The sequence below is a fragment of the Sander vitreus genome, chromosome 8 (assembly GCF_031162955.1).
Source record: "Sander vitreus isolate 19-12246 chromosome 8, sanVit1, whole genome shotgun sequence".
NCBI lineage: Eukaryota > Metazoa > Chordata > Actinopteri > Perciformes > Percidae > Sander > Sander vitreus.
This window is the reverse complement of record NC_135862.1, coordinates 29,275,850-29,292,137: the sequence shown is the minus strand read 5'-3', so window position 1 is coordinate 29,292,137 and position 16,288 is coordinate 29,275,850. Positions and strand designations below refer to the sequence as shown.

General features: G+C 40.5%; 2 protein-coding genes across 6 annotated transcripts in view; both read right to left on the bottom strand.

Annotated features, from left to right (window-relative positions):
• Nucleotides 1–10,761, bottom strand: part of zcchc14 (zinc finger, CCHC domain containing 14) — a 48,144-nt gene extending 37,383 nt beyond the window's left edge. For 4 of the 5 annotated variants that reach the window (XM_078257762.1, XM_078257765.1, XM_078257763.1 and 1 more), the window contains exons 1-2: nucleotides 9,340–10,760; nucleotides 4,171–4,392 (exon numbers count right to left, since the gene is read on the bottom strand). In XM_078257762.1, coding sequence (XP_078113888.1) covers nucleotides 4,171–4,392; nucleotides 9,340–9,834 — 717 coding nt within the window. In that variant the 5' untranslated portion in view covers nucleotides 9,835–10,760. Of the gene's footprint in view, nucleotides 1–4,170; nucleotides 4,393–9,339 lie in introns of all 5 variants that reach the window. The other variant, XM_078257766.1, reaches the window with a different exon arrangement.
• A 2,109-nt stretch (nucleotides 10,762–12,870) lies between these two features.
• The window catches only part of jph3b (junctophilin 3b), a 70,632-nt gene continuing 67,214 nt past the window's right edge, over nucleotides 12,871–16,288 (bottom strand). The window contains exon 6 of the mRNA XM_078257760.1: nucleotides 12,871–14,791. Within this exon, the coding sequence (XP_078113886.1) occupies nucleotides 14,711–14,791 (81 nt within the window). The 3' untranslated portion in view covers nucleotides 12,871–14,710. The remainder of the gene's footprint in view (nucleotides 14,792–16,288) is intronic.

The window sequence follows — 16,288 nt, the reverse complement described above, 5'->3', positions numbered from 1 at the left end:
TTCTGTAAGATTGTGATGTCACAATGACTCTATATATATATATATATATATGTAGAAAGTGCCACTACTATGTTGTTACAGTCATTCCCCGGGCGCAATGACGGTGCAGAGACTCACAGAGCACAGTTGCAAAAGACCCGGAAACACTGACCAATCAGAGCAGACTGGGCTTTTTCAGGAGTGGAAAGAAAAAATGTATATTTAGACAGACAGGATGAGAAAAATAAACTGTTTTTTTTTAACATTAAAGCATGTGAACATGTTCTAGTAGAAACCCAAAATACATGTACTGTATGAACATGAAAATGAGCATGATATCAGACCTTTAAAATTAGTCATTAGACTGGTCATAAAAGCTGAAAAGTCAAGGGATTCACTCTAAATAGGGGAATTATGATCTTCAGAGGTATGAAGACCAACAATACATGTTACTGTTTTGTTTGTATTCCCACATGTTCTTTGACACCTTTCATACACACACATACACAGATACAGCTCACAGCTTATAAGGGTTTAAAGTATACAGTTTGTGTTTTATGTATGACATAGCAAACCATAGAAATATTTTGTATATTTTATAAGTGTATTTATTTATTTTAATACATATGTTATATCTACGTAGCAAACCAAAGCAAACTGAGCTGGGATAAGCCGAAGTGAACTGTTTCACTTTGTCTCAGTTACACATTTAGCATGGGAGAAGTTAGTGTCAAAAGTATATCCTTATTTTCCTGATAATAAAGTAATATGGCTATCACATATCATATGTTTACCTTGGATTTCTTGTTTGTTTCTCTAATTCGTATGATGCAACAGCTGTTCAATCTGGAGCCAGTTCATTAAAGCTTTTATGATCGCAACTCAAAACAACTTATGTGTTAGCTCTATACTGGCAAAACTCTAGCAAACAAAAAGTGATTCTTTTGTAATAGAGAAGAATAACTTAGTAGTTTACCGGATGGGGCTTTTACATATTTAGCCCTAAGTTAAGGACATTAGTTATAGGGGTGGGCGAAAAAAATCGATTCATGTATGTATCGTGATGTCTTTTGTGTGCCAATTTTTTAAATCGACTATTTTCCCAAGAATCAATATTTTGTATGCATTGATTTTACCAATGATTCACCTAAATATTTACTGGTTATACGGTACCGCCGACAGCGGCTACATCATATCTGTTTTCCAACAGACCGAAAGCAGAAAATGCAGAAAATACATGATATGTACTTCTTTACAAATGAAATAAAGGTCAGACTGACTGACTGACATGTGATGTGCATTCTTTTCAGAAAACACTTAGTTTTTACAAATGTCTCATGATGTATTGTCTCTAGAAGTGTATCATTCAACTTTTGTTTTAGTTAAAGAAGTAAAAGAAAATCGCAATACTCAATACTATTGAATCGCAATACTTCTAGAATCGCAATAAGTGAAAATCGCAATGCAAATCGAATCGGCACCCATGTATCACGAAATAATCCAATCGGGACAAAAGCGTATCGTCCCAGCCCTTTTAGCTACTTATCTATGATAACCAGTCAGCTTACATTATCTTGTAGTTTACATAACTTGCTAACACATGTAGTTGGGATGAAAGCTAATCATCAGCACCTTGTCGTTGAATCATATTGACTGATTGGCCAAAATGACTCATGTATGTATGTGCAGCAGCATAAAGTGCTGGTTGAGGTGGAATATAAATAATATGCTCTGAGCCAGTCACATCACTGGTCTCGCTCTAAAACAGCTAAGTCAATCACAGGGAAGCATCACAGTAATGATTTGACAAATGAAAATATGCTTCTTCAGGAAATCATATTGTTGTCTAGATGGTGCATAGTAACATAAAGTGAACACACAGCATCTCAAATCTTCAGCCAGAGGCAGATGGTGTGGGTATTTACTCAATTTGTACAATGATGTATAAATAATAAAAAAAATTGATGAAGCCATTTATAGGACTGCATCAATCCAACGCTATTTCAGTCATAATACTAATGTATCTCATAAATCATCATATCATTGTAAATGGCCATATCGTAAAAAATGTGACACAACCACATATGCACATCATGCATTACAAGAAGAAAACATGAATCGCCATTTTTGCTAGAAAAGAAAATAAAAAATGGAGGAAAAGGCACACAGGACTAGGGTTGGGTACCGTTTGGATTTTTACGATTCCGATGCCGAACCGGTACTTTTAAAACAATTCAGATTCCTAACCGATTCCTAAACTGAAAAATGACATCAAAGAAAGGCTCTTTTATGGAGTTTTTTTTAAATTGAAAATGATTTAAATGTAACAATATATTAACGTTTTAAAGTACTTAAATATGTAATAAGTAGACCTAAGTCACCTAACACATAACTACAATAATTTAACAAATAACAGTTACACTATTAACAAGTAACAACAAAATAAATGTTGTTCAGTTGGTATGCCAACCAGCTTCAAACTTTAGCAGTTCTTTTGCAGAAAAATGACCATATTTGCCTTCTCTGGCAAGATAAGACACCTCTCCTGACTCCTGCACAGGAGAAAACTCTTTCAGATGGTGTCCAAGAGGCCTGTACACACACACACACACACACACACACACACACAGGTATGAGTTTGAAAGGGCAAACAATTTGGGGAGGCTGTCCCACCTCCCCCACCACCAGGCTACAGGGTCTTGTCCTGAATGATAGACTAGCAGAGCAAGTGCAATATGTTTACTAGTGATCACGACAGTGAATGGTTAATATGCTTTTACGTCCGTTTTGGTGAGCCCAGAGGGAAAATATGGCATTTTAAAAGTGGCCTACATTTACGGTAGCTAGCTAACGGTAGACTACAGAGAAAGTGTGATATTTTTACGTCCGTTTCGGAGCGTGTACAAAAGCCGTCTATCAGCAGTGATAGTAGAGTGCATGTCGGAGAATAGCGCGGACACGCGCTTCACACCGCGAGCGGGCACGTGCGCCACTCAGCAGAAAAGAGAGAAAGGAAAAGAGTTACATAGTGGAACCAGGTTTTGGTACCCAACCCTACACAGGACTGATGAGCTGCTGTAAACCATCATTTCCTGCATAAACAACAGAATACTGGATAATAACTGACAAATATAAGGGTATCTTTACTCTCTAAAATTGTTTCTGCAAAAGTTGATTTTTTTATCTTTCAAAAGCCGGTGCTGATGCTAGTTAGGCTGGCACGCGTTAAGTGTTTCACATGAATGCTTTCTATCTACATTTTGTTCACTTATTAAATGAACAAAATGAATGAATAATGCAGTTTCAATTCCAATATAAAACAGCTAAAATTGCTATCATATACATGAATAGAAATTCAAGTACTACACTAGTCACAAATTCAAAACTTGTAGAAAGCTTTCACATTGTATTAACACATCCGACGTAGAAAACATGGCAGTTCATTCACTCCAATGAAAGCTACACTTTCATACAGCATATACCTCACTTTTGCATGCACTCTCTACCGGAATGGAATTCAACTGAAGACATAAGCTGCCTTTCAGCCAGTTAGCCCAAGCAACAAAATATGAAAAACGCAGGATAAAGGGCTTTTCACACGGGGAGCGACACTTCTCCTGCGTAGTCGCGTGGATCTGCGGGGTCTACTACGCTCCTCAACAACGCCAGGCGATGACACCATGGGGATTCTGTCCACTACTGTATACAACAGTATACAGTAGTGGACAAGTGAATGAGAATAGCTGACTGTGGTATCATATATCCCTAATCACAGGTCGGTTTATAACAAATAGTGGCAATCCTAGTCTTTCCTAACCACGGAATGTTATTGTTGATAGCTAAAGTTAGCTAAATTAGCATCTAACTTACAGACGTTACCCAATAAACCCAGTCTTGTGCCGATGCTCTGACAAGCAAAAGCAGTCTATGTCCTGATAACTGTTTATAACGGTTATAATTGTAATATTTTAGGGAACTCACGCCCGCTTGTCGCGTCGCCTGTCAAACTGCCCCCCCCGCTCGCCTCTCATTGAAAATGAATTACGAGGCGCGATAATCGCTGCTCGTGTGAAAAGCCCTTGAAACTACCACAACCACCGACGACCTATCAATCATTACATATTTTGTTTATTGAAGAATTGAAACTTGCTCTATTGTTAAATGTAGATGACTGGCTGTGTTGCTCCCTACCTTGTGCCAGCAGGTGCAGTGTGTGTGGCAGGGTTGGCAGGCAGACAGAGGCAGGTAGGCAGCGCTGGCATCGGGCAGGGAGCAGGCAGCGGGGGCCAGCGAGGCCAGAGGCAGTGACACGCTCTGATGGTGATAGTGGTGATGTGGCTGAGCATAACACGCGGCAGATCGACCCCCTCCAGGGCCCGCGGCTTGGGCCTCTCCTCCTCCTCCCCTGCTCACCTGCAACCAAGGGCGTAGGTTTTGTTTTAACATTGGGGAGGACACATTATAACCGAGGTGTCCTCGCCCGTAAAAAGTTGAGTGTCAAACACTTCCATTTCCTGCATTCTGGTGAATCTTTATAACAGTTTGTGCCTTTTCTGCACCAATGTATGGTGCAATGTCTTTACTTACGTTAAGGGAATTATTATTATTATTTATTAGGGGTCCAAGCCCGAGAGCACTGGGATCCCAATACCAGCAAAATCACAATCTTTGATTTTTCACGCTATTGTGTTCTTTAATCCCACAGTGTTACTCTATATAGCATAGTATCGCGCTATTTTCCGTGGCATTACTGTATCGATCTACTATTGTATATGTGTTGGTCAGTTTGTCTGCTTGACAATCCCAATTTGCAGCATTAAAAATTGAAGTGAGATGAACAAACAGAGAAATGTATATTTTTAGATAAAACAGATGTTGACAAAGTTTCTTTTTGGGGACATCATTTGAAATTGGGAAAAATTTTAATTTGGAAAAAAGGTAATAATTTGCAATATATCGCAGAATATTGCAATATGTTTAAAATCACAATAATATCGTATCGTGCCCTGCTACACCCTGCTACGCCCTGCAGTTCCCTGCTACGCCCTACAGTGCCCTGCAGTGTCCTGCTACGTCCTGCTATGCCCTGCTACACCATGAACTACAACTATTATTTCTAGTCATCAGGAAGAGCATCTCTGTAAAGCATTTTGGTTAGCATTTGTCGGTTTTAAATGTGTTTAATAAAACAACTGAATTGACTGTATGTTCCCTTCATTTCCATAATTCCCAACATCATCACATTAACTCTTACACAGACATTGGCTTTACTTTCTCATTAAGTCCAACAGAACACACTGCTATGTTCATGTGTAAAAATAATAATAATGTATTTTCTTCTTCTTCTGACTCTATTAAAATCCAAACTGTAGAAAAGGTTACAAAAAAAGTTTTGAGTTGGTAGTACTGAGCATAAAGTATTGTTATTACACCAAATAAGGAAATATTCACGTATTGTATGTTGCATGGGTTGTGCATGAATACATTTATATTTGTTTTTTTTTTGTAGAGCTGGGCGATATGGAGAAAATCAAATATGATACGATACGATTTTGACCAAATACAATGATATTGCGGCGATATTGTAGGGTTGACTATTGGCGTTTTCACAAAATATTTACACAATGAGATTTTTGATAAATAATCATCAATAACATGGATGTAATGACTAAGTGGGTAAAGGCAAATAATAAAACAGGTAGAACAGTCTGGTAAGTTCAGAAAATGACATCACGTGTGTCATATTGCAATATGACGATATCCAAAATTTAAGACGATATCTACTCTCATATGTCGATATTGATATAATATTGATACATTGCCTAGCCATACTTATTTCTGTTACAAACACAGAAATGTACACTATGTTATCCTGCATGGTGAAGAGTAACTTATGTTTGGGATCAATTAGACCTACAGAGAGGCATATATCCAGGTGTGAGAGCCTTGGAATTATACAGATGTCAAAAATGCAAATACTTCTTTAAGCTAAGTCAACTGCAAACGAAAAATATATTTTTTAGGGCTGTCAAAATAACTTAATTTCCATTAATTAATCTGAGAAAAAATAACGCGTTAAAAAAAATAACGCAGATTAATCCATTCCATATTGACGTTTGAAGCGGAGCCATTCCAGCCACCATTCGGCCTGGATCATTGATTGGAACATTTACTACTTTACATATACTTGGTTGGCTACCGAAATCTGGTCATATGTCTGCGCTTCTCCCGGATGCTCTGAAACAGACGTTACAGGAAACACAAACACCACTGCACGTGACGCTAGTTAACACTATACTCAACAGCAGCTAACGTTAGCCTACCGCTAGCCAGTCCCTCCAGAAAAACGCGATTATGCGATCGCAGAATTCAATGCATAATCAGCCAAAGTCCGCATATTTATTTTTTCAAATACGCCGCACTTTCGCCGCATATATTACCGATTTCCGCGCAAAATATGCGGGGCTTGCATGATTTCATAATCCCCGCATTTTCGTTGCAGAAAGACGAAAAATGTTGCGTTTACTTCACACAAGAGCAGCCATTTTCCCCTGTTGCCATGGGAATGTTATGAAGTGACGTTATGAAGTGACGTTATGAAGTGACGTAATTACGTGACGTGAACATCATCGAAAAGCAGGGTGTTGGGTGAATTACTTTTTTTCTCTTTTCCATCAAACCGCAGTTTTTGCAATTTCATCGCATAAAATTGCATAAATATCCCGCATATTCCATCGCATTTTTTAAGAAAACGTGCCGCATAATCAAGGATTTTTGCCCGCAACAATCACAAAAAAACTCTGCGTTTTTCTGGAAGGACTGGCTAGCTAGTAGCTGGATTAAAAACGGTTAAAATGCTGACAGCTAACGCTAAATGGTGTAAAGTTTGACTGTGTTTTACTGTAGAGGATTCCAACACCGGTATGTAACAATCTGCAACTGCCGTTGTCGGAAAAACAACACAGACGGTGCGTTCAATGAAACTGGTAAACTACAGCCTTGTGGTGCATTCAAAGTTATTGTTAAATGTCCTTTTCCCATCTGGTGGTTGTTTTTGTTGTTCAACAGCAATTTATTATTGAAATAAGTTATTGTTATTGTTATACATTATTATTAAATCATTTCATTTTGACCATATGGCCTTAGCAATAAACAAACTTTCTTTAATGTCGCCGACTGTTGTTTAGTACCCTTCTTGTTTTTTCTTGTTTTTTTTTACTTTCTTAAAAAGTATCGGTCCAGGCACCGTTAATTATGTATGCGATTAATTTTGATTAATTAATCACAGAGTATGTAATTAATTAGACTACATTTTTTAATCGATTGACAGCCCTAATATTTTTAAACTTACCTGAGCTGTGGTCGACATCATAAACTCCTGCTGGCTGTCAGCTTTCACCTACAAGCATGTCATTTACTTTGTTCACCACTGAATAACACGGCTGAGGTCTGTTGTGTTAACAGGCAGCCTGTCATTGACTACGTGTTACCTGTAATTTGGGTGTCTAGGTAACATGTCAGTGGGCTGTACTTATCTGTAACATATTTCCTCTGCCAAGTCTCAGTAAAGCCTGCAATTAGTTTGTGTTTCACCTGCTACAATGACTTTTCCTTTCCTCTGAGCCGGTGAAAACCTTATATGTGGCCAGGGCCCTGATGGATGGGCGAACGTGGTGATAACTCATAGCATCCAGCACTGGTTAACAATGCCCAGTGCTCTGAATTTAGGGGAGAGATGAGGATTCATAGCAGAATAACACTCTGCTCCTGCAGCATGTTCACCATGCTGTCATCCCACCTGCTTTATGGATTGCTCTCGTTCTGCGGATGTCCCTTACCTTCTGCTTTCTTTGTTTTGTAATTTTAAACTCTGGTAGATTTATGACTCATAAATTATGAGGACTATGGTTAACAGTCCCTAATATCTCTGCAGGGTAAATCCAGACAGCTAGCTAGACTATCTGTCCATCAAACAACTTTTGAACGTACTATTTCGCAGCAGCACCGTGGCTGAGTGCGGAGCTTAGCACCGCCCAAGACGATTGTGATTGGTTTAAAGAAATGCCAATAAACCATCCCGGAATGCTGTATGGAGTCGACTAGCCAGACCCTCCTCCGCAGCGCTGTGGAGGAAGGTCTGGCAATGCAAGACTAGACTGTGGGTAACCACATGTTCTCAGTCAGCCATTGATTAAACTTTCACTAGTTATTGTTTTTTGTTAATGCCATTCACACAAATAAATACAAGACCAATTTTGGAGCGGCGACATGAGTACCCGCATGAATATACATCAAAAATCGCTTTCACCATTTTTAGACGTTTATCACCTTATACAGTCCATGTCCATATACTTACTACGGTGGCCCTGAAGTGCAAATCACAACAGCAAATAGGAAAACACAACAGCAAATATGAAAACACTTTCAACAAATCATAAAACACAACAGCAAATATGAAAACACTTTACAAATTTTACAATTTGCTGTCGTGTTTTCCTGTTTGCTGTCGTGTTTTCGTATTTGCCGTTGTGTTTTATGATTTATTGAAGTGTTTTCCTATTTGCTGTCGTGTTTTTCTATTTGCTGTCGTGTTTTCATATTTGCTGTTGTGTTTTCATGTTTGCTGTCATGTTTTCATATTTGCCGTTCTGTTTTCCTATTTGCCGTTGTGTTTTATGATTTGCTGTTGCGTTTTTCTATTTGCTGTTGTGATTTGCACTTCAGGGCCACCGTAACTTACAGTATGTGTTGACATCTGAGCGGGAGACTTACATTTTTTAAGTTAAAGTGAATTTGCATTTAAGACAAGACAAGTTCTGCATGTTCTGCAGATCATCTAATTGTTGAGAAAGTGTCATTTATTCCCAAGAAATGAACCCCTAATATACAGTATGTGGCTTACTAAAACATGTTTCTTGAAATATCCATCTACATGTAATTTGGCAAGGGATTCAATTATGCTCTATACTTCACTCTACTAGTATAATACAATTATTTCATTGAAGAATGTTATTTAGTAGTAGTCGAATTATTTCACAACCAAGCACATTTTTGACTTGAAAATGGCTGAATATTAGGGGTGTAACGATATAGCGATTCATTCGTCTCATATTGGTTGCAGGCCCCTGAATTGAATCAAATCGGTGCACACTTTGTGATATCAGCAAATATTGTATCGTTGTCCAAATAATCAGTATAATATATATCCTAATACAACGTGTGATTTACACCCCTGCTGAATATGGGTTCAATTATTTCAAATGATTTTTTGCAGTCTGACAGCTGGCTGGGTCCCTCCTACTTACTGCTGATAACCCTGTGAACTTTCTAGTGGCTCTTCACTTTAAGCATCCCTCTCACCTGCAGGATGTCGTGGATCTGGCTCAGCTGCTGCCTCAGCGCCTGCTTCTGGTGGAAGCTAAAGGCCGGGTGGTGAGAGGCCATGGTGAATAGTAAAAGAAACTGCTCTTCGGTCCTCCCGTCGTTCAGCGCCAAGCCGTAGTTGTTGATCACCGTGTCTATGTGAGTCAGGGTCCGGTACAGGACCACCGCCGCCTCCCTGTTGTCCGAGCCGAGCAGGGCGAGGGACACCAGCAGCTTGCTGCGCACCACCTCGTCCGTGATGTTGGTGAGGCCAGATAGGTCGGCGGGGTTGTTGGCTTTGATCTCCGCATCCCGGAGGGAGTGGTAGTCCTTGCGGGACAAGTCCTCCAGGCAGGAGCCGAGGAAGCGGAGCTCGATGGGGACGCAGAGGTCCAGAAGGCCGCACAGGAACTCGGCTCTCTGGGCTGACGTGAGGTTGGAGAACCAGCGGTACACCCCCTCCCTCTGGACACAACTCCGGCTCTCCACCATCCTCACACATTCACTCAAACTGTACTTGTTTAGACAATAACGGGAATTAAAATGTCAGACTTTCAGCGGAGAGTGAACTTCACAACAAAGGGAGCGCGTGTGTTATGTGTGCGTGCGTAATTGCGCAGGCGCGCGTGAGCAGCGCTACTCTCGAGTGGCCGTAAAGTCACAGCTAATTTCTCAATTTTCTGACGCTGTCTCCCTCTCAATGTTTTTATCCACGCAATGCGACCACAGCAGTGAAATCAGAGACGCATACGCGTATTCCTCTGTTGGCGAACCAGCGGCCAAAGAACAGCAGGCCTTATCGAACCATAATCTCACCAAGTCTCCTCACATGAAGCCAAAGCGGTCTTGTTTGTGTTTCAGCACGGCAGCCAGGAGTCCCTCCGCCGTGTCCCTCCACGCCGGTCGGACCGCTGCCCCCCCCCCCCCCCCTGACGGTAAGCTACACTTCTTGCAGGATGGCAGAGAGGATCAAAACACACCGCCCCATTCAAGCAGACGCTCTATCATTTTTTATCCGAGCCGCCCCGCTCTCCTGTCCCGCACGGCACAACAATCCCTTCCTGTAGATGCTCCTCTGTCCTCATGGTTTTCCACAACTTGTGCGAAGCCCAGCGCCAAAAGCCTCAACCGATAGCAAGACCATGCTAGCTTAAAGTTTAAAAACAAAACTAGTGTGGCCCGAAGCTACTGCTGCTACTGCCACTGGAAATAACATTATAACAATAACATAACGTTTCCAAGACATTACCTCATCAAACGCCACTTTGGAGAAGAAAAAAAAAACTCACAAATGTTAGGCTACTAAAGGTTTTATCCACGCACTAACGTCCATGAATGAATTGAGTGCAACATGTTGTTCTACTCTCCCTGCATTCTGCCATGAGTCAGTCTTGAAATCGAGAAAAAAACAGCTGTTTATAACATTAACCCAACTCTGGCAGCAAGATCAGCCCACCATACAGAAATATTTTCTTTGATTGGCTGGGAGTCCCGTCTGCATGCACGTGGCCTTCCTCGTGATTGGCTCAGAGGGATATCCGCTGCCCTGCTATTTCACATCTTTTTCTCATGCGCTCATACATATCTCAGCTTTATTACTAAAGCTTTAAAGTGCCAGATACATGTTAAACTGATGCTATATAATCTATGTAATATGATAGTCTCACTAATAAGAAAGCTATGGTCGATATTCACTACTAACTTAGTTAATATTTTTAGCTTATTATTAGCCTACTTTTAGAGATTTAAAGGTATTTTATATTATATATATATATATATATATATATATATATATATATATATATATATATGACAGCAAAGCTAACAAAACATAGGACATCTTATTAGAAAGTACCACAACGTTTAAGATTATTACAAATACAAACACATAAAGACACAATATTTAAGGAGTGAAGTGTTATCATCAGAGTTTATAGCGCATAAATAAGAAAAGTCAATCATTAAGTGACAGTGATGAGTATCAAAGGGTAATATTGGCCTATAGAAATAGCCTATAGTTTTGGATGTGGTGGTGTAATTTCTTGTCAGTCCGGCTGGTGATTCACTAAAGCCACTGTATAGATCAACATACTTTATGTTTTACATAGCAGCAGCAATGATCCGTATTATATTTACAGTTAAATAGTTTCTTCATAGTTCACTATTCGATGTGAAGAGAGCGAAGCGAGGCCCCCTGTTGCTGCTATTATGTAATTCTTATCTAGGACCAGAAGATGGCGTCAGATGTCCATGTTGAAACCTGATGCAGCAGCACACTTTCTGATACATGTGGTGTTGCATCCATCATGACACCTGGACATGCCTAGTCACAGATGATGAAAACATTACACCAAAAATAATTTTAAAATGTTGATTAAACACGAATGCAGGCCTACTTGATATAACATGTATTGCCTCTTGTTTTCCCTCATCTGCCCTTCTGTGTAGTTCTTCTCTTGTTTCTCCTCTTCTCCATCAACACAGCCTCCCTCTATCCTCACTTCTCTTTGAGAACATTGGTCTCTAGAGATAAACCCCGCCCCCGAACACAGGCCCTGCCCCTCTGCTGACGAAGGAAAATTCAGTTAACGTTGCTATAGTAACCACATCCCTCCCTCTCTGCATCAGGGATGCTGCCTAACACACAACCACGCACACACAAAACTTTAAAAACGCAACGCAGCAACACAAAGAAAGACTAAAAACACAAGAGCCAAGAGTCATTTTTCTTTCAAACACTTTCATTATTTTCTCCACATAACTCAAAAACAAAACAGAGTAATTCCCAGAAACATAAAGAAAGAAAGAAAGAAAGAAAGAAAGAAAGAAAGAAAGAAAGAAAGAAAGAAAGAAAGAAAGAAAGAGAGAGTCAAACTATAGAGAGAGAGAGTAGCTTGGCATGCTGTAGCATGCTGCGGACTAACAGGGTGACGCAGGGCACCATCACCAGGCTGATGGCATACAGCAGAGCTTCTTGAACCTTTTTTTTAGTCTGGGACCAAAATGAAATGAAAATACATTGTTCTGCCTCGCAGGGTGCGGGCACATTAGACTGTGCTCTTGTAATAATGTGGGGGAAACACCAGAAATGAGCCTACAGTCGAGTTTGAGTTCCAGTCCATAGTTTGAGAAACGCTGTCGGACAGAAAAACAACAGCGAACCTCCCTGCCCCCTGGAAGTTGTTACCGATGGCAACAGGCTCAGCCATCCCATCCCAGCTTGGTGGAGGGAGGTGGATGTACACACATGTTCACACAGTCCGATGAGCATTCATTCTTGTGCACGCATGCAAACAAACACAGGTTTTGAGACACGCACACACACACGCACAGAAAAACCCAGTGTCTTCCTGCGACTATGAAAAATAGACAAATTGTGACTGGTGTTTCTGTCTGTCTTTCTGTCTGTCACTAAGGGTCTTGGATAGTTGGAGGAGAAGCTGAGGAATGGAGACGAGGCGGTAAATCCTGGCCGCGATCCTGGCCGCTGCTTGCTACTGCACTACAACAGACTTGCATCATTTCACCAAAAGCCCTCCAAAAAGTTAGTTCCTTTCAGGTTGCTTGGAGTTTCATTCAACCCAGAGAAGATCAATAACTTCTTTTTTGATTCTGCTGTTTAATTCCAGCTTCATGATCAGTACCAAAATGGCTTCTCTCGAGACACTGCTCCTATCAAAACTTAACATGTCACATGTGCTTCTGAAGCTTTTATTTGCTTTCAGATTTAATGCACAACTAAGATATTACAGTACATATGCATGCATTGTTGTACTTTTATCAATTTGCACTACAAAAGCAAGGCAGGTGGCGACTAGTAACTTTTTCAGACTTCTTGCAAGTATAGTATAAAAGATGATGTCGTCTTTAGGTTATGTTTTGAGAGAAGCAGTGGGATACACTAATTTATTAAAATGATATTGACTTTAAAGCCATTTTTCTGGTGTTACACATACAGGCTTTGCTTCGGTGAATGCAGTATTTCCTCTAAATACCTCTGCTGGGGGTACAGTTGGTGCAGCGCGTTGCCAAGGACGGTCTGTCTTGAACTACCACCAACACGGAGGAAGTTCCATTCTCTGACTGGTGTGTGTGGAGGTGGGAGAGAGTAGGAGGGAGAGACGGAGAGAGCACAGCTGTCAGCTGATGCTAGTATAGGCTAGATGTGGATGCGCAGTGACTGTGTCCTCATGAAATGCTCTTGTCAAGTTCACGAACAGCGTGAAAGGCCACTGAGCTACTTGGAGACCACACACACGCGCATTCATACATACACACAAATGTGGCCAAGACATGCCTGCTTGATACAGTTGCAAACACGCTCACATTCTGCAAACAACACATTTAGGCACACTGCAAACATACATATATAGTATGCAGAGACGCACATAAGCATACACACCCACACACACACACACACACACACACACACACACACACACACACACACACACACACACACACACACACACACACACACACACACACACACACACACACACATTCTTACTCCCAGCATAAGATGAAGAATGAGAGGAGACAGACATCAGAACGGGGACGGATGAATGAGAGGGATGGGGTAATAGCAATGAGTGTGTGTGTGTATGTAGACAGGGAAGTATCAACCATGTATCCTGGTAGCACACACTCGCCAGCTCCTGAGTCTTACATAAATAGACACACACACACACACACACACACACACACACACACACACACACACACACACACACACACACACATGAACACACACCTTGAACCATCAGTAACAACATCCGGGCAGGTGGAGGAACCAAAAGTCAGGAGTTATATAAAGAGGGGTGGAGGGTTACAAAATAAAGAATATATCCATCGACATATTGTACATGAGAGAAAATGTTAATAAATAAATTATAAGTTACAAATCTGTTGAAAACTATGATTTGAAGATGAAAAAGTCTGTCTTGTCAGTCAGGTCTGCAGACAGTGGAAGCAGACATCTCGCTGTAATGCCAGCTGCAGCTCTGCATGGCCTGGGGATCAGACCGGTTCAGCCCATTTGAGTCTGTGTGTGAACTACTGAAGCTCACTTAAGTCCAGTTTCTGGACTATATTATCTCCCTGTAGTCCAGTTACCTGGACTGGTTTACCCCTCTTTTGTCCAATTCCGCGTCTCTTCCAAAACGACTGGACCAAGCTTAGGCGAGGTTAGCCCAGCTTTAAATATTTATTTAAATATTGGTGGAGCCCTCCTTAGACCTTGTCTTCTTTCAGCTGGTTGCAGTCCAGGAACCGCCAGGAAAACGAAAGGGGCAGCAGATTTGTCGTAATACTCATATGAATTTATAGTTGTTGTAGCGATAGGCTGACTCTGAAAGCTGTGCTGTCTTTAAATAAAAAAGTGGATAAACAAAACAGCCACTCCAATGTTGAGCAGAATCACCATGACAACCAGGAAGGAGCTGTAGGCCTGCGTGGGAGAGAGAGAGAAAGAGAGAAAAGAGGAGAGTGTCAATAATCAGGACACACACACTCAAAGCTCACAGACAAAGCCGTTTCCATACAGGCAGTATACCGAACCTGCTAATACATACAAATGTACGCAGTCATTTATATTCATCCATTTACTCCACCTTTTTTTAACCAAAGTGATGCAGAACAGCCAAGACATTTCTTACTACCACAGTTGGTCATAATGATAATAATATGTCATATGCAGTATAAGGGTATTAATTGAAAAGAAAGTAAAGGGGAACACAAACCTCCAAACCAACCAGTGGTTTAGTATAGGTGGTAAGGTGCTTTGCATTTACACAATTTAAAGGACCAACCCACTGTTTTTAACATAAAGGTTGATGATTCTCTTCTTCTATCAGTTTATTCCTATGAACTTGTTGGTGTTTAAAGGACTTTCTGTTGTGTTGAAATAATTTCACACTTTCAGCATCACTCTCACTGGACGTTGCATAACTGCACGCATGTCAATCGGCCCACTGCTGTCAGGTGAATTCTGTTAACTGTCACTTGATTCTTTTACTGGTTCAGAAAATCCTACAGCCCTGGGGTTTATACAACTGTAAAACAAAAATACATACAGATGAACTCAAATGCATGGGTGTCAAGTGAAATACAATGCTCTCACATTTTGAAGATGCAAGGTTTTCACCCGACAGCAGCGACATTCTCTGCAATACTCGCTGTATTCGAATAAATGTTGATCCTGGCTTTTTGCTGCTGTGTGATGAAATTTGGAGATTTTTATGAGTTAATGTCAGTCACAGTGTGGTTGATGTTCTCTTCCGATATTAGTTGAAAACTCACCTTTTTTTTTTTTTTTTTTTCAAATATTGGGTATGCTCACAAATCAGCCTACGTTTCCAACTATACTCTATACTGATTATTTGTCTAGCCCATATGCCTTAGAAATAGCATGTATTGTAAGTAAGTAAAACATTTTTTTTTTTATACAGCACATTTCAAACTCTGGGTTACAAAGTGCTACACGGATATACATTTAAAAATACTATGCAGGAATTGCTGCTTACTTTTTGTAAACATTCACACTTGGCCCCTCCTCCCCGGTTTTAACAAAAGTGATAGCCAACCCCAGATTCTCTCTCGTTTCGGAACGAGCTTTGTCTGCTTGGTGTTTTGATATATTAGCTGTGTCCACTACATTTCCGTACCTTTGAGCCCAAAGGGTGATGTCTAGAAACACGCCTAACACAGCAACATTTAAAAAGAAAATGTTAAGATATCCGCCACACACTCCTACTTCTAGGTCATAAGTGATGGTTGAGAGGGATATTTGAGTCTTTATTACACGGCTCGGTTGGATACTTGATTCTGATTGGTCAATCCTGGCATTCTGTGGTCTGCTATTTCTGTATAATAGACCATTGCCGTGGACAGAGTTCAGATCGTAGACTCGAATGGACCATTTTTAAATCAATACAATCGTTTTTTA